Here is a 27,035-nt window from a genome sequence, read left to right on the forward strand (position 1 = left end):
AGGAAACCTCAATCAGCAATTTCAGCAACTTTGGTGAAGCAGGCATCCTAGCCGTGGCATTGATTCGGCATGAGTCGTAGAGGACCCGCGGCAGAACACCGAGCTACCGAGGAAAGGGTTTGACAATCTGTCCATCTCATTTAGGACTAAGCAGAATTACGCATCCTAGTTTAACAAGAAGAAAAACGGATATTCTGTTACTGTTTGCTTACTTACTTAACAGGCGCTACAACCGCTTTGCGGTCTTGGCCTGCTGCAACAACCTCGATACCGCTCACGGTTCAGCGCCGTCGTCTGCCAATCCGTAATCCCGGCCGTTCTGGCGGGCGCATCAACGCCATCCCTCTGTCCGTGTCCGTGTGGACGGCATAAAAAGACTTTACGGGCTGGGTCGTCCGGTGTCATTCCCATGACGTGTCCAGCCCACCAGAGCCTGGTGAGTCTAACTCGCTTCACGATCGTGAGACCATCGTACAGCTCGTAGAGCTCGTCATTGTAGCGGCTCCTCCATTGTCCTTCCACACATACGGGGTCAAAAATCCTTCTGAGCATCTTCCTCTCGAACATGGCTAGGAGGGCTTCGTCAGTTTTGGACAGAGTCCATGTCTCAGAGGCGTATGTGAGTACTGGGACTATAAATATTCTGTACAGTCCCAGCTTCGTCCGTCGCGACAGGCATTAAGAGTGGAGAAGTTTCCTCAGGCTGTAGTATGACTGGTTGGCAACCAGCCAGCCCTTGCGCGCAACTCAACATCAATGTTGTTGTCGGTGCTGACTTTTGACCAGACCAGATAGGTGAAGTTTTGAACGACTTCGAAGGTGCGGTCACCTATCTATGCATCACCCCTGCGTAAATCAGTGTTTGTTAGCAGGGCCGCTGGTGGTGCGCCACCATCATTTTGGCTTTCGCCTCGTTAATCTCCAACCCGAGGTGTCTGTGCCGCACGCTCGATCCTTTGATAAGCTTCTGCTACGCAGGAGAGCCTCAACCCAATGATGTCTATGTCATCAGCGTATGCCAGGATCTGTATTGACTTGTAGAAGATGGTTACTGTTTGCAGGGTTCGGATAATCGGACACTTTACCACTGCCGGTGAAGCTCACCTTGAATTGGTTACTGAGTTTTATTTTCCGCACTGCACCGCTTTGTTTTCTCGCCTTATTAAATATTAATCGATAGCAATCGCCTGATCGCCTGAACCATTATAAAATCGCAGCTCCCTGCCTTTCTAACGATTGAATCTGTTGTTTCTGCTTGCAAACCAGCGGCGTCCTTGCCAGATTTTTGTAGCATCCTTGTAACATAACACTTGTAATCTATGTTTGGAGCGGGCTGAAACGAAGGTTCTATGTCTCACTGTGTAGCTTTAGGTTTGTGTAGTTCTATTCGCCTGCTTGCTGTTTATCGCTGATCAGTGTAACTCTCGTTAAGGTTATAGGTAGCAATTATAAGGAGAAAGAAAAAAAGAACAGTAAATGCATGGTGCGCTTAACTCTGGTTGAACCTCGTTGATCGTCGATGCGAACTGGAGCGCGATCGTCATGTCAGCAGGCACCACCGCAGGCTCTAACCTAACTAAGCGACTCTCTTCTCCACCTACGCCGTCGTCACACAACAAGAAGCAATCCTTGGCACTGTTGCTCGTGTCCAACTTGTGTGCCTGTCCATGGCTTCCCCTAATCCCTATCCCTTTTTGACTCGAATCCATCCTTTAGCATCAGCATTATCGTGTATGGATATTTATGAAGCATCAACGTAAAAGGGAAGAATCAACTCTCGCACGATCCGGAGATACTTAGTGTGGACGTGAGTGTACTATGCGTCAAAAGCGTATTTTCTTCTTTTATTAAAAATGGACCCAATAGGGGCCATTGTTGTAGGGGTTGATGGTTGTGCAGAGACAACTCTTTTCCACCTTCCGCTGTGTTACAGTATTAAATATTCGATACAAATGGTTTGATTTTGTGTGTTTTTTTGTTTGTTGCGAGATGCAGGTAGTGCTGCAAAACTTTCATAAAATAAAACGATCCTATCGCTAGTTACACGATCCAAAGCGCGGTACACAAACACAACCGCCTGGGGCGGCCTTGGTCTGGCTGTAGCAGAAGAAGTGACGCCCGCGGACGAGAAGTGGAAAGCAGTGGATCACTAGTCTTACAAAGGCATACTTATATGATTATCGGACCATCCAATTAGTCCCTCCGCGAATAGTTATCGATAGCTGGAGATGAAAGATGGTGGTGCAGTCAATGCCTTCCAACAGGAACTCTCTCTTTCCTCCCACCGTCCATCTGTCCCGATTTGTGTGTTACAGGACGAATTAACGAATTAATTCACGATGCAAAAAATGCGACTTGGAAAAAGGAAAGACAAAAGAAAAGAAAAGCCGCCTCCGAACAAAGGGACGGATTCTGCAATTGTCTGCACTTACACCACTCTGCCCTAATATGGATCCACTTACGATCTCCTGCGTGGGACTAAGCTCTAAGAATTAAAATTAAGTTTAAAAAAAATACTACACATGAACACTACAAGGTAGAATAGTGTTTTTTGTTGCAAAACCGGGTGCAGGTTTGCGTTTGCCATCTGCTGACAGAGCAGGCTGCTTTCAACCAACCAACACATGTGGCCGCCGTGCCGTTGCGACCTGCGTGCGAATTAGTATAACAGTGGGATGTTCGCACACTTGTCTGCCCGTTCTTTTAGTTACTTTTACGATCCTAAGCGAATTGAAAGAAAGATAGAAAGAAAGAAAGAAAGCGAACAAAAGCAACCTCGCAACCATTCATATCTCATACACAGAAGTGTATATATGTGTGTGAGTGTGTTTGTGTGTGTAATAGGTAAGTGCATGGTTTGAGTATAATGATAAGAAATTGCTTTTATTCTACCTAAGCTTTACCGCATCCTGTGTGTCTGCTCTTCTTTCTTCCTTCCTCGGTCTCTCTTTCATATAACCCCGGGGGGGGGGGGGTTTTCCCCCTTCTCCTCCTTACAACATAACCCTCCTCCTCCCCGTGTCTCTAACATTCTTACAGACTACTCGTACGATGCTACTACTACTAGCACTATATTACTTATATGCCTTTGCTTTTGCGGGAGTCAGCATCTTACTTCACGTTTCGTACACAGAGGCAGGCAAGGGCTGTGTTTCAGTTAGATGTGTGTGTGTATCAATGATAAAGGTATGCCTTGTTTCCTGTGTGTTGTAGTGAGATGTAGTACACTTCCACTAGTCCCTCCGAGGGGCTCACTCTACTGAATAATGACAGTATTTGACGTGTCGCCGGCATCGCTGCCCTTGATGCCGGGGGGCGTGATCGTCACCTCGCCCACGTCCATCGACAGGCCGCTGTCGAGGGTGTTGGCCGTGGACAGCGAGGTTACGGACACGGACTCCATGTGGATCGAGGACGCGTCGTCATCGAGCATGTTGCTACTCATCATTGCCGAATCGGCCGATTCCTTTGATTTGCCGTTCGCTGTCACTGTTACCCTGCTGTCGTCATCGACAAGATCAATCTGAAAGGCGATCGGCGCGAGGTGCACACGCAGACATTCATATAGTATAAGTATTAACGATTCATGTCGAGATACAGTTGAGAGAACGAGCCGCGAGAGAAAGCCTTTTTGCGCCTTGTCTTTGTGAGCTTACAATTAGTTAGTAATAGTACTAGCAGTCCAGCCCCCCCTCCCCCCACCCATTACGCCCCACTCGCAAGGACAAATTGCTTTTCTGCACGAAGAGGAACGCGTCCAACTAATCTGAATCGTCGATCGAAAAGCGACTACACTACACTACAACGTCGCGATCCGCTTCCTTTGGGGCATTTTCAACTGCCCGCCGTGGTTAGGCTTGGAGAATGTTTGTCTGCTTCCCTCTCCCTCCTAGCACCCTCTCTACGTTCATTTAACCTCCATTATCTCGACATCCTCCGCGGCGGACACCGCACTATCCTGCTTTTCCTTCTCACACGAACGATCGGTTTTGTGCGGATCGATGCCTTCGTTGTCACCAGTAGTAGCGGTAGTAGCAGTAGCAGCAGCAGTACCGATCGCTGCCGTACCTCCTCCCCCAGCAGTACCCGACTCCGGTGCCATCCTCATTTCGGCGGCGGACGCTTTCGTCTGATCGAGCGGAACCTCGCCGGCGGCACCAACGGCGGCAGCAGCAGCAGCGTTGGTAGCTTCAAATTCCTTCAGCACAGCGTCCAGATTAAACCGGCGCCGATAGTTCATGAAAAAAGTGCGCACTTGCGTTTCAGTTTTCGACCCGAGCGTGTCGGCAATGGCCTGGTGGTGGTGGACACATTGCGGTTTTTACGATAATGACCAACGTTGGAGGGTGAAAAAAAGAGAGAGAGAAAGAGAACGAATCAGATCAGATGCAGTGCTGAACACACACACACACAGGTACCTTTGCTGCCTTTTTTTTTTGTTTGTTTAGCAAGTGGGTGTCGATCGATCGTTACCTGGAAATCGCGCCCATACATGCGCACGCCTTGCACCGCTAGCATTAGCTCCTCGTGGTTCCAACGGGAGTTCAAGCGGACCGAGCTCACCTCCGGTGACTTCAGTAGCTCCAGCACATCGTCTATCTTGCGCTTGAGTCCACTTCCCTTTTGCTTGTTGTTCTGAATCTGAGATGGAACAGGGAACACACGGTCGGACAAGTGGTTTTGAAATTGGAGGTAAGTGTAAGCAGCCAGTCACACTAACGTGCCCCACCCATGAACAGATCTCATCACACAGGAAAGGGAAAAAGGGCCTTTGTAGCAACAGAGGCATTCAAACCGCTTTAAGCGATCTCCAGGGAGAAAAGAAAGAAGAAGGCACACTTTGAAACCAAAGCACACGCCACGGTTTGAAAGGAAGAACAATCTGCTCCTGATTATTCCCTTTGCTGAGGACACTGAGGACATCATGGGGGGAAGGGGGCAGGGGGCAGCATCCGTTAGTGTGAAGGCTTACCCCGCTCTATTGCTAGCCACCGGAGCTTACTTGCGTCAATAGTGAAACGATTTCCCGATCCATGCTGGCCAGCAGGTCGTTACTCTGGATGCCTTTCCTGTAGCCGCCACCATCGTTGTTGCCCTCGACGATACCACCAACGCCGTCGCCACCGCCGCCACCACCAACGATACCATCACCACCGTTCTGGGCGGTACTGGCCAACCGCACTATGTCGTCGTGGTTAATGTACATTCCTTTGGGCGGTCGGCGCTTGTGGCTGTCGCCACTTTTGCCCAGTATGTTCGAGCCCCGGGTGCGTTTGTTCATAAAGGACGGGCCAGTCGTTGGGCGCAGCACACCGGTGCGTCTGAGCGGAAGCGGTGGAAGCGAATCAGTAATGAGACAACATTTCACTGCCATATCCACGCAATCGGTTAGCACGGACACTCAATGAAGGGAGGGGGGCGGGGGGGGGGGGGGAAGAGTTAAAACAGAACAGAACACACACAACGTCACTCTACGGTACAAAGCACCAAATCCTTTCCCCGTTTGTCTTCATCATCGTGATGAGCAGACCGGGCAACATAACCTCAAACAAAGAAGATCGCGTTCGAGCGCGTGAAGCGTGCATTCGCATTCGAAACGTGCAAGGTTTTTGGTGTGCGGCGTGCTGTGTGATTACTTCTACATGCACTTTACATGATCGTGAATTGTGTGTAGGCTGAGATGCTCAATTAATTGCTGACTATTAACACAAACACGCGCACACTCACAGAGAAAAAGGAAAAAGGCCTCTACTTTGGATAACCAGGGTGAGTTGTATCGCAAAGCGACGTTTGTGGAAGAGCAACGAAAGTAACAAACAAACCAACCAAGGATAGTGAGATAAGGTGGGAATGCTGTACCAGGTGTGTGTAGGAATGGGATAGAAACGGTACCTCCAGTGATGGTAGCAGCTGCCACAGAGCTTTCCGTGAGAGGACGCATGCACTTCGCTGCACGTCACCCCACATCCGGCACAATTGAGTGAGCCCTCGTTAGTCGCCCCTGCGCCGCCACCGGAATTGCCATTGCTTTCGTTCTCGGCTTCATTGCCTTTGTTACTACCACCGGCCGCCGACCCATTGTTCGGTACGTTCCCGTTGCCATTCCCAGCAGCACTGTTTGATCCTCCGGCTGTCGTACTGTTCGACGTCGACTATTGGCGGACGGAGGATTTCGTTTCGTGTTCCAACACACACAATCGATCAGCATCCCGACGGGTACGGTATGGAAAGCAACAGAAAGCGAAATTCGATTTTAATTTAGCTATCGCGGGCTGCAAATCGACCTTGCAGCACAGCAAAAGCCTTTCTCGTCGCTTTCGTCCGTTTTCTAACGGCCCTACACCCCCTACACGCTTGCTCGCTCCACTTTCTCTCGCTCGCTTACTCGTTCTCTCAATGTATATCTCCCTTTTTGTATCAATCTCAGTGTACAAACAAACATGTATGGTTAAAAGCTGTCGAACAGTTGCTGTTCCGGCACAGCTCCCCCACCTACCTTATCCTCATTGTCTGACTCTTCGTTACTGCCGTGGTCACTTCCGTTCTCCGAGCTGTCGTTCTTTTTCATCTTTTCCTGCCGATCCATCACGCTCGTTCTGCTGCGGGTCTTTTTCCACGAGTAGTAAAATTTCACTAGGCTTGCGATCGATTTGTCCGGAAGCTGTCGGAAGTGGTAACAAGCAAAAAAGGCGTTAAAATCCCCTCTTTGAATAGTGGCCACCAACGGTTCTCCCTACCATTTGCCGAATGCGGTGGAAACTTTTCCCGTGGAACTGGAACGCCTGCTCGAACAGTACCCGATCCTCCGCGGACCATTCGTCCGGGAAGGGCGTGAAGTTGGCCAGATCCAGTATCGCACGCTCCAGATCGTGCTTGTGCCAGAACAGCATCCCGAGCGCCTGTTCCCCATTGTAGCCGTACTTCTCCTTTGCAACGGTGATGTAGTCTTCCACTGCGGGACGAGCAAGCGCACCAAAAGGAATAATTAGCTTTGTGGTTTGTGAAGCGATACACACCAACGCCAGCGCTACCTACATTTGTCATCTGGAATTTCCTTCGTCGGTGACCACACGAGCAGCGCCCGATCGTTCAACTGTTCCGGTTTGCGCTCGGTCGGTGCGATAAGCTCCGGGCAGACGGCCTGATAATCACGACCCACACGGATTTTCTCTGCAAAACCACGTCAAAATGTCAATAATATTTTTCGGAAAATTCAAATTTCCCCGCACCGTGCCCCCCGCCCACGTCCCCCTTTCCCTATTACGAAACACCAGTCGGTCGTCACTTGGCAGAGAAGCGTACAATCGCATGACGAATCCTGCGTGCCGTACGCTACCTGTGACCCTGCAGCAGCAGCATCGCTGCCACCACCACCCTGTGTCACCCCGTATACGTCGGCATCATGCTGCAACTTACCTTCATATTCGCTCTTGGCTTTGGTTGCCTTCGAAGTGTTGCCGTTTTTGCGCGCTGTACGGTCACCATGAGGAGAAAGAAACCAAAACCGTTTATTCAAGTGCTGGATCTTCCGGTCCCGGGTCTCCCAGGTCCCCCCTCCTTTACCACACGCGCTTCCACACGAGAAAGGGCGACAGAACGTCGTGTGTCGTCGTTACTTACAGTTTTCGTCATCCGAGCTGGAATCGGTAGCGGCACCACCTGCCCCGGAAGTGGTGACCACCCCGGCACCCGCATGACCGTTAGGGCTTGGGCCGCGCGATCGCTTCCCATTCCGCACACCGCCCTCCGCCGTACGTTCCGCTAGAACCATCTTTGCCCTCTTCGAATCCAACGCGAGCAGCAGTACTCCACAGGGTCGTGCGCTTCCTCTGCCCACTAATTCTGGCGCTGGCTGGCGTGCGTACTACCTTCCGAACCCACCGAACAGGAACCTGGGCAGTCGGACCAGCGTGGTTGAACAGCAGCACGAGTGAACCACACAGCTTTTGCCCTTTTCGAAGCGAGCGAGAAACAATCGGTTAGCGAAGGAAAATATCAAACAAACGGAACAAACACTGCGACCCACAATTCTGTGGCCTAGCTGCACTTTTCACGCGACCGTACAATCGAGCTTCAGACGCTTGAAATCGAGCAGTTTCGAGTGCTGGAAGGTGCTCGAACTGCTCGACCACGCATCCGCACAACCCGTCGGAATGTGAAGCCGGAGCGCGCTGACGACTTTCCGTCTCGCTTCACCAATCGCACGGAAACGCGTGATGCCGTTCTTCTCTTTCGTGCGCTTTTTTTTTGTAAATTTTCACCAAACGCGTTTGTTGGAACTTTTTCACCAAAGAAAAAAGAGTTCAATTATTCGCATCAATCGCCTCCGTTTCGCTTTAAAGTAGGCGATTTTTCATCGAGCAGTCTTTTTCAGACGTTATTGAAGTGTACTGACTACACGTTGTGGGAAAGATTTTGGGATATTTCAACACTTGACAACAGTGTAAACATGGCTTTAGAACTGGCGGCTTCTCGATTTCCCATGTACCTGACCGAAATGGCCTTGAATATGTGATTTAATCTAGAAAGAAGCCCATTTTCCACACAAAGAGGACTATGTAAGCTCAAGAAAACCTTCCTCCCATGTCCACAAATTGTCTCAAACTCATAATAATCGCTTGCAATCCCTTTTTCCCTTTCCGTTATGCCTCAAAAGAAGCTTAATAACAGCCGTAAGCAGGTGATAAAAGTATGCTGGAGTTGGAAAAAAAATTGACAGATGCTTGACTACCGCGCTCTCGGTCCGTTTTCGTTGTAGTTTTCCCTGCCTGTCTGCTAGCCGATTGGCCGCGCCGATTTCCGACGGAGGGAAAAAAGTGCAATCGAAAACGCCACAGTTCGATCTTTTCAGTGGCGAGATTCGCGAGTGCGGTGAAATGCGATATTTCTAGTTGTAACAATCGCAGCTGATGAACGCTGAACCAGAACCAAAGCAGCCGGTGGTAGAACGCGGGTAGATGTGTTGTGCGCGTACTACCAGTGACCGAGCGTTTAGCTACAGAGGGCTGGCGGCGACTGAGAATGAAAAAAAGCTCCAATAAAAGGGACAAGCGCAAACAGCAGCCGACCGTTCCTCGCAGCCAACGAAACCGGGACGATAGTGGAGCTGATGTGGACTATGAAAATGATAGAATGCATGTGAAGAAAGACTCGTTCGATACGGTAAAATCCAGCTCGAAAGTGAAATCTGGTGATAATCCAACGCCTGCTGGGCTGCTGGAAAACGGGGCATCAATCGGTAGTGGCAGTGAACCGGCTGTGGTGGCGGAGAGCACATCGCCCGTTGCCGTCGAGGAAAAGGGTAGCTGCTCCCCGACTGGCCGAGTGGATTCGCCGGAGTTGGAAACCAAACAAACGATTCGATTGGTGTCGCTCGATAAGTTGCTCCGGCCGAGTTTAGTCGGAATAGCGGCAAACGGGGAGGACGCCAGTGGCAAAGCGAGCAAAGCGCAGGGAAAACCATCGCTCGGCGAGAAGGATAAGAGTGTTAGCATTATCGAGCTGAGCGACGATTCGGACGAGGACGTCATACAGCAGTTTGTTGTTCAAAAGCAATCCAACCGACTGGAAGATGGTGTTGAAGTAGTAGGTACAAGCACTAAATCGCCGGTTAGAAGCACGAGCGCAAAAGGCACACCAGCAAACGGTGGTTTTGCTGCTACACCCAGCATGAAAGAGCTGAGCATCGTTGTGAAACGCTTGCCGACGAATTTAACTGCTTTGAAGACGGCGTTCGGATTGAGCGAAATCCGGGACCAGTACAATCGTATCATCGAATCGTTTGTGTCCACCACTCGGACCGGAAGCTCGGATCGGAAGCTCACCGCAAACGATACAGCGAAGAAAGCAACAAATATGGCCAATGACCAAGAGCAGGAGCAGAAGCAGCAGAAAAGCAAAGCCGGTAACAGCAAGCGGGAGAAACAGCAGCAGCAGCAGAAGCAGCAAGAGAACGGTTCGGACGGTAACGGGCAATCCGAAGAGGAAGAAACCATTCGAAATGATAGCGAATCGGACGCACCGATCGGCAGGATGCGCAACAAAACGAAAAGCACCATTCCAAACGAGGTAACCCGCCGTTTGCAGCACCGAATGGGATCGAAAATCGACGTTCGTTTACTACTATTGTTTTTTGCTTGTGTCTTGTTTTAGCGAAAGAATAATAGAAATACGCGCAAGCGACGCGCAGTAAGCGATAGCGAGGAGGACAAAGGTACAGGGAAACCATCGGTGACCACCACGAACGGTGGTGATTCGAACGAGCAAAGCGAGGCAAGCGGTAGCGACCAGGAGTTTACTAAAAGTAACACCGCTACCGGTAGAAACCGGCGAGCAGCGGAACGGTCGAAACGAGCAGCCACCACCTCCAAGGCGGCAGCTTCGGACGATGGCAGTGGCGATTCGGATGACGGGAAGAAGGCGAAAGCGGACTTTCAACCACGCAAGAAGCGCACCAGAATACGGCGCAACTCATCATCCTCCGACGACGATGGCAGACCCGCAAAGAGGTAAGTTTAGTCGGGCACCTCTTCGCAACGGCATCCGTCAGGCTTAAGATGTACCCATTTGCAGGAAACGAGGTCGTCGGTTGCAGAAAAAGAAAAAATCCGACGGTGAGAGTGATGCCGATTCGCCCAACAAAGGCCGCAAGAACATACGCAAGCTGCTCAGAAAGGGAGATCTGGAGGAGACGACCAAAAACGCGGAGCAGGAAGAGCGCGAACGGAAGCAGCGCATTGCGGAACGGCAAAAGCTGTACAATCAGGTGTACGACGAGAAGCCGGAAGTGGCGACCACGCTCGACCAGCTGGTGCTTGACTTTGACGAGGAAACGAAGGAACCCTTGCTCGAGGTGGACAAAAAGTTGGTGAAGCTGCTGAAACCGCACCAGGCGAATGGCATTAAGTTTATGTTTGACGCCTGCTTCGAAAGCCTCGAGCAGATGAAAGAAAGCAAGGGTTGCGGCTGCATACTGGCCCACTGTATGGGGCTGGGTAAATCGTTGCAGGTGGTAACACTTACCCACACACTGCTCGCCAACGCCGATCTGACCGGTGTGGAGCGTGTCCTGATCGTGTGCCCACTGTCGACGGTGCTAAACTGGGCGAACGAGTACCACATGTGGATGAAGCACGTCCAAAAAGGCACCGAGGTTGAGGTTTACGAAATATCAAAGTAGGCATCTCTCTCTCTCTCGCTCTACGCTACACCAATACTAATGGAGCAACCGTTTGCTTGGATTCACACAGGTACAAGGATAACGTGACGCGTGCCAACAAGCTTATGGAATGGCACAACGAGGGCGGTGTGATGATCATGGGCTACGATATGTTTCGCAACCTGGCCAACCCGACCGCCACACGCATCCGCAAGAAGGTGCGCGAATCGTTACAGACGTCCCTGATCGATCCGGGACCGGAGCTGATCGTCTGCGATGAAGGCCACTTGCTGAAGAACGAGAAAACGTCCCTGTCGCAGGCCGTCAACCGGATCAGCACGATGCGACGGATCGTGCTGACCGGTACACCCATACAGAACAATATGAAAGAATGTGAGGCAATGAAGCGGGAGGCGGAACGGTATGCTAGATACTGACCGGAGATTTTGTTGTTCCTTGTCGCTACAGATTACTGCATGGTGCAGTTTGTAAAGCCCAAGCTGCTCGGCACCTACAACGAGTACATGAACCGGTTCGTGAACCCCATCACGAACGGCCAGTACACCGATTCGACGCCGTACGACATCCAGCTGATGCGGAAGCGGGCGCACGTGCTGCACAAGCTGCTGGATGGTTGCGTACAGCGCCGAGACTATTCAGTATTAGCACCGTTCCTACCGCCGAAGCTAGAATTTGTGGTATCGATCAAGCTGACCCCGGTACAGAGCACCCTTTACAAGGTATTAAATACATATACGATTACATGGTCGTAAGATCGTTTGTGCTTACCAGACCGCACCGTGCGGTGTTCCCCTTTCTTCCGCAGTACTATATGGAAAACTTGGCCGGCAAACGACTAGCGGACGATCCGATGCAAAAGCGCTCGTCAATGCTGTTTAACGACTTTCAGAACCTCCAGCGAATATGGACCCATCCACGCGTGCTACGGTACAACAGTGATCGGTACGAAATCCGGCAGCAGCGCAAGGTTCGTGCGACAGGAGCAATCGTTTTCCCCCCCGTTGGTTTTGATCGTTTTGTTTCTTTTTTTGGTTGACTTTCGTAGCGCGATCTGGACAGCGAAAATGAATCGGCCGGCTCGATGAAGGATTTCATCGACGATGTGTCGGACGAGGAGAGTGCTGAGTCGACGCCCGCCAGCTCCGACGACGACGATTCGGACGTGAAGTCCGTGCACGATGACAACAGCAAAAGCTCGGGTGAATCTTCCGAAAGCAAGCAGAAGGTTGGTCGCACTCGCAGCACACGGAACAATCCCGGGGCAGGCGGTAAGGTGGAAAAGATCGATAAGGAGGAGCGGTTTGTTGCTAATGCCGGTGGTTTTTGTTTCCCTTCATTGGTTCAGTGTTGGAGGACGATGTTGTGATTGAGAAGCCAGAAAATCCTACCGAATGGTGGATGCAGATGTGCCCCGAAACGGAGCTAGACAAGCTCGAGCACTCGGGCAAGCTGATCGTGCTGATGGAAATTCTGAAAGAGTGCGAAGCAATCGGTGACAAGCTGTATGTTGTGAGGAGCCGCTTACATTGGGCCTGCTTTGATTGAGGTTATGTTTTGCTTTCAATTCCCATCCCTTAGGCTGGTGTTTTCACAGTCCCTGTACTCGTTGGACGTGATAGAACACTTTCTCGCTTTGCTGGATGAAAATATGCAGAAAAGCGAGGAGGAGCGGGACGAGCAGCTGAGCAAGTATCCGGCATCGTGGTCGATGGGATTGGATTACTTCCGCCTGGACGGATCCACGTCGATCGATAACCGGAACGATGCGTGCAAGGTGTTTAACGACGAGAACAACACACGAGCAAGGTAGGCCACGCGAAAGCCATCCGATTTTATGTAGGAAAAAAATGAATTTCATCCCCCTCCCCCTCACCCCTCCCGACAGATTGTTCCTGATTTCGACGCGTGCCGGTGGGTTGGGAATAAATCTGGTGGCCGCCAATCGGGTCGTCATCTTTGACGTGTCCTGGAATCCATCGCACGACATTCAAAGCATATTCCGCGTGTATCGATTCGGCCAAAATAAACCCTGCTACATCTATCGGTTCATTGCAATGGTAAGCGGCGATCGTTTGCTTCGGTGGCATTCTTCATTCTAACCGCTCTAACGGCTTTTCCACCACCGCCACAGGGTACGATGGAGGAAAAAATCTACGAACGGCAGGTTACGAAGCAAGCGATCTCGAAGCGTGTCATAGACGAGCAGCAGATCGATCGGCACTACAAGGAGAACGACCTGCAGGAGCTGTACCGGTACGAGGTGGAGCCGGGCGAACCGCGCCCGGTGCCTAACCTGCCGAAGGACCGGCTGTTTGCCGAGTTGCTGCAACGGTTCGATCCGCTCATCTACAAGTACCACGAGCACGATTCGCTGCTCGAGAACAAGGAGGAGGAAACGCTCAACGAGGAGGAACGGAAGGCAGCGTGGGAAGAGTTCGAGCTGGAAAAGAATCGGCCACCACCGTTGCCGTATGTCGGTGGTACGTTCGGGTTGGGTGTTGGTGGAATGGCTGGCAGAGGAGGTAAGCTAGTCGCGGTTCGAGGCGTCCACCTTGACTGTTGACTGTACCAAAACGTACATTCCTCCTTCGCAGTGAACGGTCCAGTTACATCCAGCACAACGTACGGCTTCCGGAACGATGTACTGTTGAAGCTGCTCAACCTGAAGGCGCGGGAAGATAATCCGACCTTTAACGATGCGACCATTAACGCCATGATACCGTACATGATGCAGCAGCTAACGATGGAAATGAAGGAGGGAGAGCTGACGGTAAGAGCAGCGTGTTTCCACCACTGTGGCTTCTCTTGACAATCTTGCTCACCCGGTCGGTCGGTCGGTCGGTCGACCCGGTATCTGCTTCTCCCTCTGCACAGATGTATAGACGGCTTTGGGATTTGTACTATAAGCTCGAAGTCCCAGCTACGGCTGCATCGCAACCGTATGCAGCGGCCTACAACGCGCTGCAGCCCGGAATGGCAGTAGGACCGATGCCGCCGCAGCAGCCGATGATGGCGAATGTGATGGGAGCTGGCCCAAACGTCCCCTACCAGATGAATCCCAATCAAACAGGCGTAAGACCGGCATTTCCGCCACAGTTTCCGGTACAAGCAGTCGTTTGCTTTACAATTGGTTGCCCCGAACGCTCGGTAATAACGTTTCTCTCTCTCTCTCTCTCTCTCTCTCTCTCTCTCTTTGCTTTGCTGGGATTACGCAGATACCGCAGCAAGAGCCCGGAATCAGTGGAATGCATAGATCCGGGAATCCGGTCGGTGTTTCCAGTATCGTTCCCGGCCCGGCCATTGCCGGTGCTGGCACTGTTGTGCCAATCGCCAATCGAGGCCCTGTCACAATCGACCCCAACGTAGTTGAGCTCGATTAGTAATGGCACATACTGGATCTTCTCACTTCGAATATCAAATACATCGCGGTTTAGGAGCAAACTAGGATGCAACAGGTAGCTACGTAAGAACGTACATGGTGAAATTAGATTTTATTCACAACACATCTTAGCTGTTTAAATAAAGACATTTTCTATTCCTCCCCTGCGTAATCGCATAATCGCGCACACCCAAACACACACACACTGGCGCTGCGTATTGTGTATGTAGTTGCGGGAAGCTCTGTCTCTATGGTTGCTTGGATCGCATCATTCGGTGACGAGAAGCCGAAAACCGCCGAAATGAAGTAGGTCGCGCAGCATTCAGTCGGTAACAGCAGTGTCCACGCAGCGTTTATATGGCGTCGTACGAATCAGGATCCGGTGCGCGATTAGTGACCCGGCACCCATTCTGCAGGAACTGGGCACCGTCCTGTAACGAGAAAAGTGGGTAGTGTGCGCTATATTCGTTTGCGAACCGGTTGGAAGCTTGACCGAACACTCCTTACCCGCACGAGACTGGGCAGTTCGCGCCAGAAATCCACGTGCGGCACGATTTCCATGCCCCGTGCACCGATGTAGAATGCGTTCACCGTGGCACCGATGAGGAAGTACGACACAGCGACCACGAACAGCATTATCAACAGTACCGTACCGGTGCTGGGTTTGCTGAAATCTTCCAACACGATGGGACATGCGTACGGCGAGAAAAGCAACAGATGCTGGGGGGGGGAGAAAGGGAAAGGAAAGGTCAGCGAGGACGCTTCGTGTTCATCCTCTCGTTCGTGCTAGTGACCAGTCCTGGCAGCTGCTTACATACCGTGGTGACATTGTTGACGGAATCCGGGAAAAAGTACGATTTCTTATCGGTGGTACATACCAGCTTCACATGCGTTACACTGAAATTGATAATCGGTTCGACTGTGAGCGGATGACTCATGCCGTGAGCGCGTTCGGTCGAGAGTTTTGTTTACCTTTGGTTCGGTTTGATGTAGCTCAGAAACAGCCCATCGTCGGTGGTAAATTGCGTTTCCTTCAGCTCACCCAACCGTACCAACCTATTGCTTGCCACTTCGTGTTTGCAGAGCTGTACCGGACAAAAGAGAGAAGGAAGTCACAATCACTTGCGGGCGGAATGCACTTTCTCCACTTCCGTACCGTGTAGCCTTTCCGGCAGTCGTTGGTTATGTTCGGCGTGCTATCGTCCGTCGTGTACTGTATGTCCTGGCATGGGCTGAAATAGTACGAATCGCCGTTCGACTCGTTGGCGTGCAGCGGTTGGGCACCGATATCGATCAGTGGACGCAGATTAATACCGGTCCCGTCGGAGAACTCGCAGGAACAGTCCCCCACTCGCTTACACTCGCTGGCGGTGGCCAGCTCTAGCAAACCTAAAATGAACACCACCACTACCACTACTAAATATTTACACATCCTGATCTTCTTTGGTAGAGGGAACGCTACTACTGGCGCGGGAACCCCACTGGCTGGCGGACGATTATAGTTCTGCTGCGTGATGGTGCTTCGTCAAACATGTGCAGGAGACAAACACAAAAAAAAAACAGCTGATTCGGGTGTGATTCTGTCGATGGCGAGACGTTTATAAACAGTGCATGCATGAAGCGCGTCGTAAAAACGCCACAACAAATCGTCCCGTCTCGCTTGCTTTGTTTGGCAGCGTCCCGTCTCGCTCGCTCGCATGCGACCGTATAGGCGCAAGGCTGCACTGCAGCACAATTTGCTACGGTCATGCAGTTTGACGTTTGACGCGAGCTGTTTCAGCGCGTTGTGCACGTGACAACCGACACAGTGCGTGACGAGAAAGGTAACTACCGGCTACTATAAGATGCCCAACAAAATGAAATGTGTAGCCATTTCTTATTACACTGAAAAAAACCCCAATGAGCAACGATTGTTTTCATCAAAGTCATAATTTATTTATACATTCATTGTTTATTTAACTCATTTTAACACAAGACTTCCACACACACTCACACGAATGACATAGGTTGTACGAATATCGCTTCCTGATTGTAAAATAATCGTCGCTGCTAGGAAAGGAGGGAGATGTGTTGGTGTGTACCTTTGTTTGTGTTTGTGTGTGTATGTGTATGTGTGCAAGCAGGGAAAAAAACACGGAACAAAACAAACAAAACATCACCGTGCGTCGATCAAACTAAACATGTGGCTGTGTGTTTGTGTACATGTGTTGCTTACTCTTTCTTGGGAGTTTGTGTTTTGCTTTCTGACTGGTTTTACATCTCTGCTCTCTTGTTCCATCCTTTTCCTCTTTATACAATGACTCCTAGAATGCATTTCAGTCTTTGTCCTCTTGTGTGTTTATGTTTTTTTTCTCTCTTCTTCCTTTTGTTCACGATGCACTACTAATTAAACTTTGCCATACTGGTTTTCCATATCTCTGTTACGAATCTTTTCTCTATACATAACCTAAAAAAACCTTTTTTTTTAAATAGCTCTGTTCTGGTGACGGTTTTACAACACAAACTGACGTATGTTCACACTTATTTATGCGTTAAAAGTTGTATGTACGATATTCCTTTCGCTTTGTCTCCCTCGCTCGCTCTCCTTCTTACATGTGGATTGTGTTTGTAGTTTAGACTGGGTATACTAAACCCCGGAAGATTTAGTTTGTAGCTCTCGAACATGAAGAAAATTAGGTATTCAAAACAAGAGACGAATAAATAGGCCTTTAACAAAATCTTTGGAAATTGCACAATAGTAACAAACAAAAATAAATAAAAAGGATGTTCCCATAGAATAAATAAATAAATAAATAAATAAATAATGTGTAAATATTTCATAGTTTCCGTACGAACAGCCGGCTAGTGATGCGATCAACTTATCAAATAGAGTTAGGACTTTTTAAACATTTTTAAATTAAAATTAGGACTAGTTTTTACGCTCTGCCGCCTGCCTGTTGGTTTCAAGCGTATTCTTTTTTCTTCCTCTTCTCCTTAGTGACATTAATAAGACTAGTTTCGAAGCAGATTAAAAGGGGGGAAAAATAATTGCACTAAACTATCGAGCTTGTATGAAAAAAAAATCATCTACCAACCGCCCCTTCTCCACCTTCGTTTGCGCACTTCACTGAAGTATAAATCCCGGGAGCTGCGATCCCCTCCTGATCCTGCTACTAAATGCAATTATTGTTACTTGTTTGCTGTGAGTGATGCATACACTTAGGAGGTACAATTAAAGACTAATGATTGGATCGGAGTTCCCAAAATCAGGCATCATTGCGCCAATCTTCCATCGGGAGTACACCTTCTTGCACTGGCTATATTTACAGTCAATTCGATTTTATGGAATGACTTTCGCGCTCTGGAGATTCGTTTTCCGCTACGGCGCTTTGAAAGGAATAATGTTGACTAATAATAATAATCATCTTTATAAGTTACCTACTTCCAATGACATGCACATGAAATGACACGAATTTTGACTAGCAATTAATAATTTAGAGAAGGACTAGAACTTGACGTGTGGGATTTGCGTTTGGGTTGGGAAATGGGAAGTTTTCGGGATGAGTTTGTGTGTGTGTGTGTGCATCACTTATCGACTAAAAATTTGCTTGTCCTGCCCTGAACCTGCCTGCTTCACGTTACTTACAATCTGCTGCCCTACTGCTGCACAATGCTTAATCCTCTGTATAAGAAATATTCTATATGTATATATATAAATACGATTTTCTTCTCTCTGACTTAAGCTTGTTACAAGTTTGCATGGGGAGGGGGGGGGGGGGAGGAAAAGTATGGCCATAAATAAATGGTGATCGCTCGACGATCGATCGTAAATAGAGCAGCCTTAGAACCTTAAAAAGAAAACCCATATTCGAACTTAGTGCTCAATGATGGTGGCCTCTTCACCCTTAACGTCCGATATGGCGGCCATCGCCTTCGTCAGCACGGAAGCATCCTTGAGGCTGAGCACCTGCAGGACCTGCGGTTCCGAGCCGGGCGGTCCCTGGATCATCATCTGATGCATACCGGGACCCACGGTAATGGTTTCCATCGTCTCACCGTTCTCCACCTAGATGACAAGCGTTACAGAAATGCAAGACAAAATCGAATAAAGTACGTTACGCACAAAACGAGAAACAATAATAAGGAGGATAAAAATTGCTTTCGAGGCGCAAGGGAAGTACAAATGAAAAGCGAAGTGGAGAAACAAAACCAACGAAGAGAAACTGACACTACCAACTGGAGGAAAATATAAAAAATTGCATAAACTAAAATAGTAGTAACAATCGCAACTACTTCAAACGCTACTCACTAAATCACACATCTGAAAAGAAAAGAAAAACAGTGAAGAATTATTTCATTGCTTGCTACAACGGTTTCCGTGTGTGTATGTGTATGACGGAACGTTCAACAATCGTATATCCATTCTTGTCTAGCCAGCCTGGTAACCGCACCTGGTTACAGTTGTTGTCTACTAGCGTTGGGAAGATCTGTGACTGGATGGGTGGTGTGAGCTACAAAAACAAAATCATAACATTATTGTGTAATATTACTGCTAACTAATAATGATAAAATAATAACACAAACGCAAACGTCATACAACACAAGATTAAGTAAAATGGTGTTTCATTGAGCTTTAGTTTTGTACAGATAGCGCCGCTTATCAATTAAACCGTTCTACCGCTTTTAAATTAACTACTTACTGGCTATTAAAGTAGAAGGCACAGTTTCTTTTTCTGTCAAATTCTTTGGTTATGAAATCATTTACAAACTAATACATTTATCATCCGCTTGCCAACAACAACAAGTATAGTGACTCGATGGCGTTCAGATTGGCCATCTAGACGATTTCTTACTACCAAAAACAAAATGACTAAAAGGAGAGAACGAACTGAGATCCTTCTGGGAAAAATGATAAATAGCACAAACAGTTTGACCTGGTATTTGGGAAACAGTTTTCTGTTCGGCAATATATGAGCACCATGATCAATCGTAGCAACCGTAGCGCTACGAAAAAGATTTACAGCGAATTACCCTGTATTGGTGTTGCAAAGGCGTCTGACAAGCGCAGGGTGCCTACGATCGGTCGGGTTGCGTACATCTCCCTGACAGTATTGCACTACGTAGTATATAAATAAAATAAATAGTTTTTCTTCCTTTGGTTTCCGGGACAAACACTTTTCTTAGCAAATAAGTTAGTAACACCTGTTGGGACTCGAATCAGCTCTCATTCTAAGCAGTGGTTTGTACTGATTTTCGCTTCTTTTTTTCCATTCTGCTAGGTTCCCTGCTTTCAGAGCAACAGAGAGCGCATAAGCTTACTCTTACTTACTGACTATCTTTTGCTTATGCACTAATAAGTTAATGACACAATCCAGGCCGCTTCTTACAAATACAAATAAAAAACCATACATTACACATAAGACTAGAAATTGCATCAAAAGAAAGAAAAAAAAAAACAAATTGTAAATGTATATCAAGAGCTACTTACTAACACAAAGAAACAAAAACAACACTAAACGATACTCTACCAATTATACCTATTGATTGAATTCTTGAGGGGGGGTGAAAAAAGGACACACAACTTAAAAGTAACATTGCAATGGCACGCGTTGCTATAAATAAAACAAAGAGATACGAAGGGTCAAACATTTTCCTAGCGGTTCATGAGGTAAGGGGGAAAACCCCAGGGTGCTCCCCCGAATGTGTGTGTGTGTGTGTGTGGCGTACGTCATAATATTTAGTCATTCTACACACTTTGCAAACCAAAGTGTTTCTGGTCAACGTCGTTCGGGGCGTTGTTACTACTGCTGCTGCTGTTGCTGCTGTTGCTATTTACTTTCTGACTTATGCTGAGTGCATCGATCAGATGGCTTCCCTCGTTAACCGTAAGCTCAATGTCACGCTTCAATTGCTGCTGCTGGTGGGCCGACTTAGGGTCCGCCGTGGTAAAAGGGATCCCGCTCAACTGGATCACGAAGCTGGGCGTACCGTTCGCATCGCCAGATACGACCGACCCATCCTTATCCTCATCCATTGGCTCAATCTTTGGTATACAAAATTTAACCTGATTCGCAGCGATACCGGCACCACCACCAAGGATGGTATTGCCACCGGTTGGTATCACATTCGCTTTACGGTGCACGTTCAGAGCGTGCTGGGTTAGCGTGGTGCTGTGGTTGTTGTTATTCAAGTTTGGATTACTAGCATCCGCTTCCTGATGGCCGGTGGTGGAAATGTTAAAGCAACCGCGCTGCGACGGCAGTATCGCGTTAAGGCCAACCATCGGCAAACCAACGGACGGGGCGGAAGAGCGAGAAACGCCATTGTTGCTGCTGCCGCCAGCACCACGCTGATGCTTGCCGGTGGACGGCACAAGGTGCTGTTGCATTTGCGGCACGGCCAAAAGCGCTCCGTTGCTGCTCAACGTGTAGTTGGTGAGCATTGCGGTCGCGTGGTGGTGCTGATTTCCAGCGCCCACATTTGTCGAAATGGTCAAGTTCTGAGTCGTGGTGTTAGCGGTGCTAACGCCGGAAGAGGTTTGCTGTTGCTGCTGTTGCGCAATGTTATGTACCTGCATCGGGGTTATACAGACGGTTCCGTCCACATTCGGCACCTGCTGTATGTTGGCCATCATCGTCTGGTACATCTGAGCGGACACTGGCACGGTGATCATGCCGCTCACGTTCACCGGGAAACCTTGGCAAAGAGAACGATGGAGAAACGGTGTTAAGTAGCGATTTCAAATGTAGATGATGACGATGAATCCCCCACCGATAATGGGTGGAGAGGAATTAACAGGTCTTATATGCTAAATCATCTAAGTTAAGTTATTTTCTTGGCCTTGCGACCTCTTTGGTCATGCCTGGCATTTCGGGCTTACTAGACTTATTGATACCGCATAGTTGGATTGTCAGTCCTCACTGCGGGGAAACGGTCCGGATGAGATTTCAATTACCTTGTCCATCCTCTCCTGTGATTATAAGCTGACCATCCTGTCCAAGGGTAGCTTCCGTAAGGTCAACCGACATACTTTCGCCCTGTCCGTCTGATATAGTTTGAATGGCATGAACTCCTCCGTCGCCTTGTGGCTGCAGCTGTAAAGCGGGATTGAGCGAGATTATATTAGCCTTCAGCCAGATTTGGTCACTCGCGTTCGCACACTTACGGTTGCAATTCCTTGTACTTGTGCGGTCGTTCCGTCCGGTAACGTGATGATAGGATTGTTGGGATCAACCTGAATAAGGGACACGGTACCGTCGGGGTTCTGTATGGTTTGCAACACAGTGTGGGTGAACTGTAAAACAAGAAAAAGGCAGCACGGTGTCAGGAGGAAACTCAGTAATAGTATTGTAAGCTCACGCCAAAATGCAAAAAAAAAATCAAAATTCACATAAAATTAAGAAAATTAAAAAGTTAACTGAAAACAAGAAAATTAACTTATTAAAATCATTGTGACTCAACAAATAAAACGGTAATATGATAAAAATTACAAGCATAAAGTATTCAAGAAAAACTACAAAAAATGTGAATAAAACCAATAAAAAAATGGCGAGCGGAACAAAAGAGGAAAAAACCAATACAACAGCAGAATTAGTGGGATCGAACGAAATGAAAAAAAGGCACAAAGGATCAAACGGAACTCGAACGGAAAAAGGTTGCAATACAACAACAACAACAAAAACCACTCAAAAGCATTTCACAACATTGACACATGTTTGAGCTTAGTAGAAAATTGGTGTTAGTACGAACATCCACATCGCTTAGAGCCATCGAGTCTAAGCAAACCTGCGCGTTCAGGGTCTGGGTGGGCGAGGACTGTTGCTGGATCTGGATGGTGCCGTCCGGGTTTTCCTTAATGATCTGCCCGTTCGCGCTCGTGATCGTGGTCGTGGTCTGTCCGTTGGTCTGTCCCTGCTGTTGCTGCTGCTGCTGCTGCTGGGGGTGCGCTTGGTGGATGATGATTTGCTGCTGGCCGCCAGCACTGTTGGTGATGGTGGCCGTGGTTGTGTTACCGTTGCTGGCCGGACCCACCGTTACCACGCTTCCGTTTTCAATCTTCATCACATCAACCTGATGTAGCCCCACCAACAAACATATACCGCGCGTGTGCAGGCAGTCAACGAATCAAAAAGAAATATGGCCAAACAGGACCAGTTTATCAACAACAATGTCACATTCCACCGGTCGGAATCGAATCCTGTCGACGCGACGCTCGTTCAGCGGACGGCAAACTCGCTCGGCAGCAAAGCAACCGCCGACAAAACGATACTTACATTCGAACTAGCCGTTGCTATGGCGTTCGCCTTCTCATCCTCTTCACTGAACGCAGGCAGAAGATCTTCTCTTCCGTGGTATTTGTAACAATTTATGACAATTTTTCTCAGTGCATGTGTCCAGCTTATCTGTGTGTGTGTGCGCGTGTCCCGCAAAAGATTATTGGTACATTGGTAAAACGAATCATAGAACCAACACCGGCTGATACCGCAGCTCTACACCATCTCCATCTGCTTACCTTTTGCTTTTCTTCCTCTGTGCGCGCATCCATGCGAACGTTGGCCCACGGCAGCTCCTTCGGCCACCAGGGTGGCCTGGTCGAGTCTCGGCCCCAGCCCGGTTTGCCCCGCCCGGTCGAGTACTTCAGCATCAGCGGTATGAACGCTCGCAGCTGGGCCTGGGTCATCTTCTCTACCGGCGTCGGTATCCCGTCGATGATGAGCGGTGGCAGCTCAAACAGTGAAGGATCATCCTGTACCCGGGGCGGTGCCTGTGCGGCCAGCGCCTCGTCCAGCTTATCCATCACGTTGTTGCGCAGATTCTTCAGCACATCCTCCAACGGTTTGGCTCCGAATACTTTGTAGATGTTGTTTGGTTTGCCGGGCGTTGCCACCAACACGACCGCCTGCTGTCCGACGCGCGTAGCATACTCGAAAATGGTTTGCTGTGGACGAGAGGAAAGCGCAACCAGGCAGACATGAGATACGGACGAAGGTTCGGAGTTGTGCTGAACATACTCGCAACTTCCTCAGCAACCGATTCTGTTGCCGCTTGCGGATGGAAGGGTTCGTTTCGAACGAATGGGGCCGCTTTTTCTTCTTCGACGATGTGATGGCGGCTGCGGCAGCAACACCGACCACACCGGCGGCAACCAGCTGGGCGGTGACTTCGTTCTCCATGGCAACGTTGATGAGGTTCCCATCGTCGTACGCACTGCCCGGACTGCTGGGATTATCGTCATCGTCGTCGTCTGATGCGCCGGTAATATTGTCATCTTCGACGTACTCCATCGCGTCCACCGCGTTTATGGTCAAACTCATGTTTGCTGTGTGTGTGGTTCGTTACGCTGTAAGTACCTGAGAATTAACACCTTTGCTTATAATTTTCTGTGAGGTTATTGCGTGGTAAGAGCCAACGGTTTAACGTTCGGTTCGGTTTAAATACTGCGTTTGAACACGTGTATGCGGCTACATTTTTATATGATTGGATTTTTTTGGACAAATAGCCCAAAGCCGTCAAAGAGTAAAACATATACCAAGGTTTTGCCTGTCAAGTGTATTATCAAGTTCTTTTCATATGAAGCATTTACAGGACAATTTTCATGATTTACAACAACTATATTTCCAATCTTATACAGATGGGAATATTTTAAAGAACAAACCAGCAAACAAATAATTATTGAAATCCCTAAACAGGTGGAAAATATTGCCCGAAATAGAACTGTTCCAAATTTCTTTCAAACATTTTCTGATTCACTTCAACCATTTTTCCTTTGCGGATACTTATTTGCTCAATTTTCTCACAGCCTTTGTTTACCAGATGAATAAGTAAACCTGATATTAAAATTATTTATGTGGTCACTTAGGATCGCAGTTTGGAGGCCGGGGGGAACACGGGAAATCAGAAACTGGTTGAAACAATTTATTACACTCAAATCGTCCTCATATATACGATACGAACATATTTCTGTTGGTCCGATTTTTAAATTAAATTGGTAAAACATCATTTTAATATTAAATTTATTTTATAAAGGAAAGCGTTCCTTTTGCTTATGTTTTCGAACTCTCATTTTCCTACGTTTTATGTATTCGTAATTAACACACGAATATTTCGAAATATTAATCACCCCCCAGCATCGTCAACCCCCTACCTAACACCATGATATGTTTCATTCAAGAATGCAAAAGATCCGAACAGGAACAACGCGCGGCCATTGTTCTTTGACGCCCGGCAAATGCGATCTCTTTAACACATAGAGCACACCGCACGGTGGTGTGCATACACCGAAGGAAGCATGTATGCAGCCCTTTAAACCGCGCCCGCCTCTCCTCCCGTCCTTCCGCCTGTTCGCAAACATTTCCCTTTGTTACGGCACAGCATGGAGGAAACGAAATCCAAGCCAACAACCTATGTGCTATGTTCTTATGCTGCTACGGCCGTCGTGCTCACCATGCTGCTGCTGCTGCCGTATTGCGTCAGTGTGTGTGTTTCGAGGATGCTTCCCTTCGCTCGCGCACACACACACCCCATGCTTTCCGTGTTGCCCGTGTACGACGTACAAGGGACGGCAACAAAGTGATTCATTTTTCGGGGCCTACTACACTTTCATTTGTGAGTGCAATTTTCGTTGCTAAGGCATTGCAGGCAATGGCGGCCAGCTCTCGATATGAAATGCATGTTTTACCAACCATCATACCACATGGTCACAACGACAACAACGAACGAACGAACGAACGAAAAAAAAAAAAAACGAACCACAACATGGTGGCGTTGAGCGACTTTCCCGTCGTGAAAATTTACTTTCACGGTGCACGGACACGGTTTCTTTTTTCCGCACGATTTTTCCACATCACCACGAAAAAAAAACCCGCACCAGCAGAGCCTACCTAGGAGCGCCAGGATTCATCGTCGGCTGATTAAGCTTCGTCCTGCCAGGGACGCAAAATATGCTACACGCGCGCTCACCACACGGTGCACGAGACAAATTTCTTCCATCTTGCTGCGAGCGCCACGGCACCTGTGAAAAATACGCTTTTCCTAGCTGCACACGAAAAATCACCAATTTCCCGCACGGCGACTGCATTGCGACTGCGGCAGAACAGACCCTATGGCTTGTTGGCGTTTGTTTACAGTTTTTTGCCATTCGACTCAGCTCATTTCCCAAAATCAAGCGCTATTGGAGGCCTCAGCGCATGAAATTTTCCCGAGTTTGCCCTTTTGCCTTTTACCAAGCGCCAACCACACAGCACACATTATTCCTGAGCAAGCCCAGTTAAATTTTCGCGTTACGCACCTGCGTGAAGTTTACAAAAATAGATCCCGTCCACGAACGGTCGACATCAACAAACGTACGGCGGCGATGGAGGTTTGGAATCACTTTTCACACCGTTTCACGCGCGATTTCACAGAAAATTGGGCTTATTTTTCCGGAAAAACCTGCTCGCTACTTTTCCACGATTTCCACGGCCGGACTCGGTATTGATTTTTCCACACATCAAACACATGCAAACGTACAAACACACACACTCACACACACTGCCGCTGCTACTCACCCATACACACGCGGCACGTCCTCTGCACACACGCTCGCTTGCTCGAAACTCGACTTCGAAAAACAACCGCCGACCGGGGAAACGACGTTCGAACATGGCTGTTTCGAAGTGGCTTCAAATTTAAACCGACCGTTGCACAGTGCCTATAGCGATATGTTTTTTTATCAGCTTCGGAATTTGCTAGTGGAAAAAAAGTTTAATGATAACAGTGGCAGGAGCTGGTAGACTGGTTTATTAATTGCTAATGCTTTCTTGAGCGCGTAGTTGAATTAATCACAGTTTTTGGTACAGTGTGAAAGAAGCATTCATCTCAGATGAGTAAACTGCTGACCAATTATGTGAATTACGATGATGCAAATTATACTAGTCACATAAGCTGCCTAATCACTTATGATACATCGGGTAGCTGTTTTCTTCATATGAAATGGTTTTGTATGCCACGTCGGACATGATTGTGCGATGCTGTGGGAGAAGAATTAAGATAAAATGTAAAATGAATTGCTCTTAGCACAGGGCATACTTCCTCTGCACAGTTTCTTATCAGCTATTTTCCACTTTATATTCTGCTGTGGTTTCATCCGCTTCTATGAACCTGCAAAAAATGTTATACAGCGTTTTGGACACAAAATCTCTTGAAAAAGTATATGTTTAGCTCATAGTACGAAAACGCCGCCAGACTCTTGCGCGATGAACAGGCAATATGAAAAGATCAATAGTTGACGAAAACTTTGCCAATGAAGTTGACCTCGACCTCGATTTTGGAGGTAATAAATTCTAGCGCTTCGTTTAGCGAACTTCTGCTACACTGCCAGGCCCCCCAAAAACGTATTTTACACAACTCTGTGCACACACATGCAGACGTACACGCACACGCAGACACCTTGTATAAGCACAAACAGTAAACATGCAGCAGTTACTACACCCCACACTGTGAAACACTTTTCGCAATAAC

General features: G+C 48.4%; 4 protein-coding genes across 14 annotated transcripts; 1 reads left to right on the forward strand and 3 right to left on the reverse strand.

Annotated features, from left to right (window-relative positions):
- Positions 1-1,105: 1,105 nt before the first annotated feature.
- On the reverse strand, positions 1,106-8,067 carry LOC118505761 (REST corepressor 3). 2 transcript variants are annotated; one of them, XM_036041989.1, is made up of 9 exons: positions 7,621-8,067; positions 7,417-7,470; positions 7,036-7,170; positions 6,738-6,952; positions 6,497-6,661; positions 5,893-6,152; positions 5,003-5,321; positions 4,474-4,641; positions 1,106-4,294 (listed from the first exon to the last, which is right to left on the reverse strand). In XM_036041989.1, exons 1-9 carry the CDS (start codon positions 7,769-7,771, stop codon positions 3,908-3,910), a joined length of 1,854 nt encoding a protein of 617 aa, XP_035897882.1. In that variant the 5' UTR covers positions 7,772-8,067; the 3' UTR covers positions 1,106-3,907. The 2 variants fall into 2 exon arrangements, with proteins under 2 accessions (XP_035897882.1, XP_035897883.1); XM_036041990.1 differs by having other exon boundaries at positions 4,121-4,294; positions 4,419-4,641; positions 7,621-8,066.
- Positions 8,068-8,691: 624 nt separating this feature from the next.
- LOC118505759 (transcriptional regulator ATRX homolog) lies at positions 8,692-14,730 on the forward strand. Of its 2 annotated transcripts, none has more exons than XM_036041977.1 (14): positions 8,692-10,068; positions 10,153-10,508; positions 10,573-11,175; positions 11,250-11,551; positions 11,627-11,898; positions 11,985-12,146; positions 12,225-12,447; positions 12,525-12,681; positions 12,758-12,985; positions 13,065-13,236; positions 13,311-13,701; positions 13,774-13,949; positions 14,054-14,281; positions 14,395-14,719. In XM_036041977.1, the coding sequence occupies exons 1-14, from the start codon at positions 9,022-9,024 to the stop codon at positions 14,557-14,559; spliced, it is 4,482 nt and encodes a 1,493-aa protein (XP_035897870.1). In that variant the 5' UTR covers positions 8,692-9,021; the 3' UTR covers positions 14,560-14,719. The 2 variants fall into 2 exon arrangements, with proteins under 2 accessions (XP_035897870.1, XP_035897869.1); XM_036041976.1 differs by having other exon boundaries at positions 8,721-10,068; positions 14,054-14,251; positions 14,395-14,730.
- On the reverse strand, positions 14,640-16,257 carry LOC118505762 (cation-dependent mannose-6-phosphate receptor-like). Its single transcript, XM_036041991.1, has 5 exons — positions 15,715-16,257; positions 15,531-15,643; positions 15,377-15,455; positions 15,066-15,278; positions 14,640-14,989 (listed from the first exon to the last, which is right to left on the reverse strand). The coding sequence occupies exons 1-5, from the start codon at positions 15,988-15,990 to the stop codon at positions 14,912-14,914; spliced, it is 759 nt and encodes a 252-aa protein (XP_035897884.1). The 5' UTR covers positions 15,991-16,257; the 3' UTR covers positions 14,640-14,911.
- A 214-nt stretch (positions 16,258-16,471) lies between these two features.
- Positions 16,472-26,108, reverse strand: LOC118505760 (DNA-binding protein Ewg). 9 transcript variants are annotated; one of them, XM_036041985.1, is made up of 10 exons: positions 25,825-26,090; positions 23,549-23,877; positions 23,050-23,475; positions 22,811-22,939; positions 22,287-22,607; positions 21,703-21,831; positions 21,493-21,631; positions 21,109-21,233; positions 18,847-18,858; positions 16,472-18,603 (listed from the first exon to the last, which is right to left on the reverse strand). In XM_036041985.1, the coding sequence occupies exons 2-10, from the start codon at positions 23,849-23,851 to the stop codon at positions 18,412-18,414; spliced, it is 1,776 nt and encodes a 591-aa protein (XP_035897878.1). In that variant the 5' UTR covers positions 23,852-23,877; positions 25,825-26,090; the 3' UTR covers positions 16,472-18,411. The 9 variants fall into 9 exon arrangements, with proteins under 9 accessions (XP_035897878.1, XP_035897879.1, XP_035897880.1 ...); XM_036041986.1 differs by lacking the exon at positions 18,847-18,858 and having other exon boundaries at positions 25,825-26,092; XM_036041987.1 differs by lacking the exons at positions 16,472-18,603; positions 18,847-18,858 and adding an exon at positions 19,132-20,149 and having other exon boundaries at positions 25,825-26,089.
- Positions 26,109-27,035: the final 927 nt, after the last annotated feature.

The sequence above is a fragment of the Anopheles stephensi genome, chromosome 2 (genome assembly GCF_013141755.1).
Source record: "Anopheles stephensi strain Indian chromosome 2, UCI_ANSTEP_V1.0, whole genome shotgun sequence".
Taxonomy (NCBI): Eukaryota; Metazoa; Arthropoda; class Insecta; order Diptera; family Culicidae; genus Anopheles; species Anopheles stephensi.

Coding starts and splice junctions, on each gene's coding strand:
- LOC118505761 (XM_036041989.1), bottom strand. CDS start 7,771: ATGGTTCTAGCGGAACGTACGGCGGAGGGCGGTGTGCGGAATGGGAAG. Junction 6,153..6,496: donor AGTCAGACAATGAGGATAAG/GTAGGTGGGGGA, acceptor GTCCGCCAATAG/TCGACGTCGAACAGTACGAC. Junction 4,642..5,002: donor TCGTTTCACTATTGACGCAA/GTAAGCTCCGGT, acceptor GTTCCATCTCAG/ATTCAGAACAACAAGCAAAA.
- LOC118505762 (XM_036041991.1), bottom strand. CDS start 15,990: ATGTGTAAATATTTAGTAGTGGTAGTGGTGGTGTTCATTTTAGGTTTG. Junction 15,644..15,714: donor ACTGCCGGAAAGGCTACACG/GTACGGAAGTGG, acceptor TGTCCGGTACAG/CTCTGCAAACACGAAGTGGC. Junction 14,990..15,065: donor AACTGCCCAGTCTCGTGCGG/GTAAGGAGTGTT, acceptor TTCTCGTTACAG/GACGGTGCCCAGTTCCTGCA.
- LOC118505759 (XM_036041977.1), top strand. CDS start 9,022: ATGAAAAAAAGCTCCAATAAAAGGGACAAGCGCAAACAGCAGCCGACC. Junction 10,509..10,572: donor GATGGCAGACCCGCAAAGAG/GTAAGTTTAGTC, acceptor ACCCATTTGCAG/GAAACGAGGTCGTCGGTTGC. Junction 11,176..11,249: donor GAGGTTTACGAAATATCAAA/GTAGGCATCTCT, acceptor GGATTCACACAG/GTACAAGGATAACGTGACGC.
- LOC118505760 (XM_036041982.1), bottom strand. CDS start 23,851: ATGAGTTTGACCATAAACGCGGTGGACGCGATGGAGTACGTCGAAGAT. Junction 23,476..23,548: donor GGTTGCTGAGGAAGTTGCGA/GTATGTTCAGCA, acceptor TCTCGTCCACAG/CAAACCATTTTCGAGTATGC. Junction 22,940..23,049: donor CAGAGGAAGAAAAGCAAAAG/GTAAGCAGATGG, acceptor ACACACACACAG/ATAAGCTGGACACATGCACT.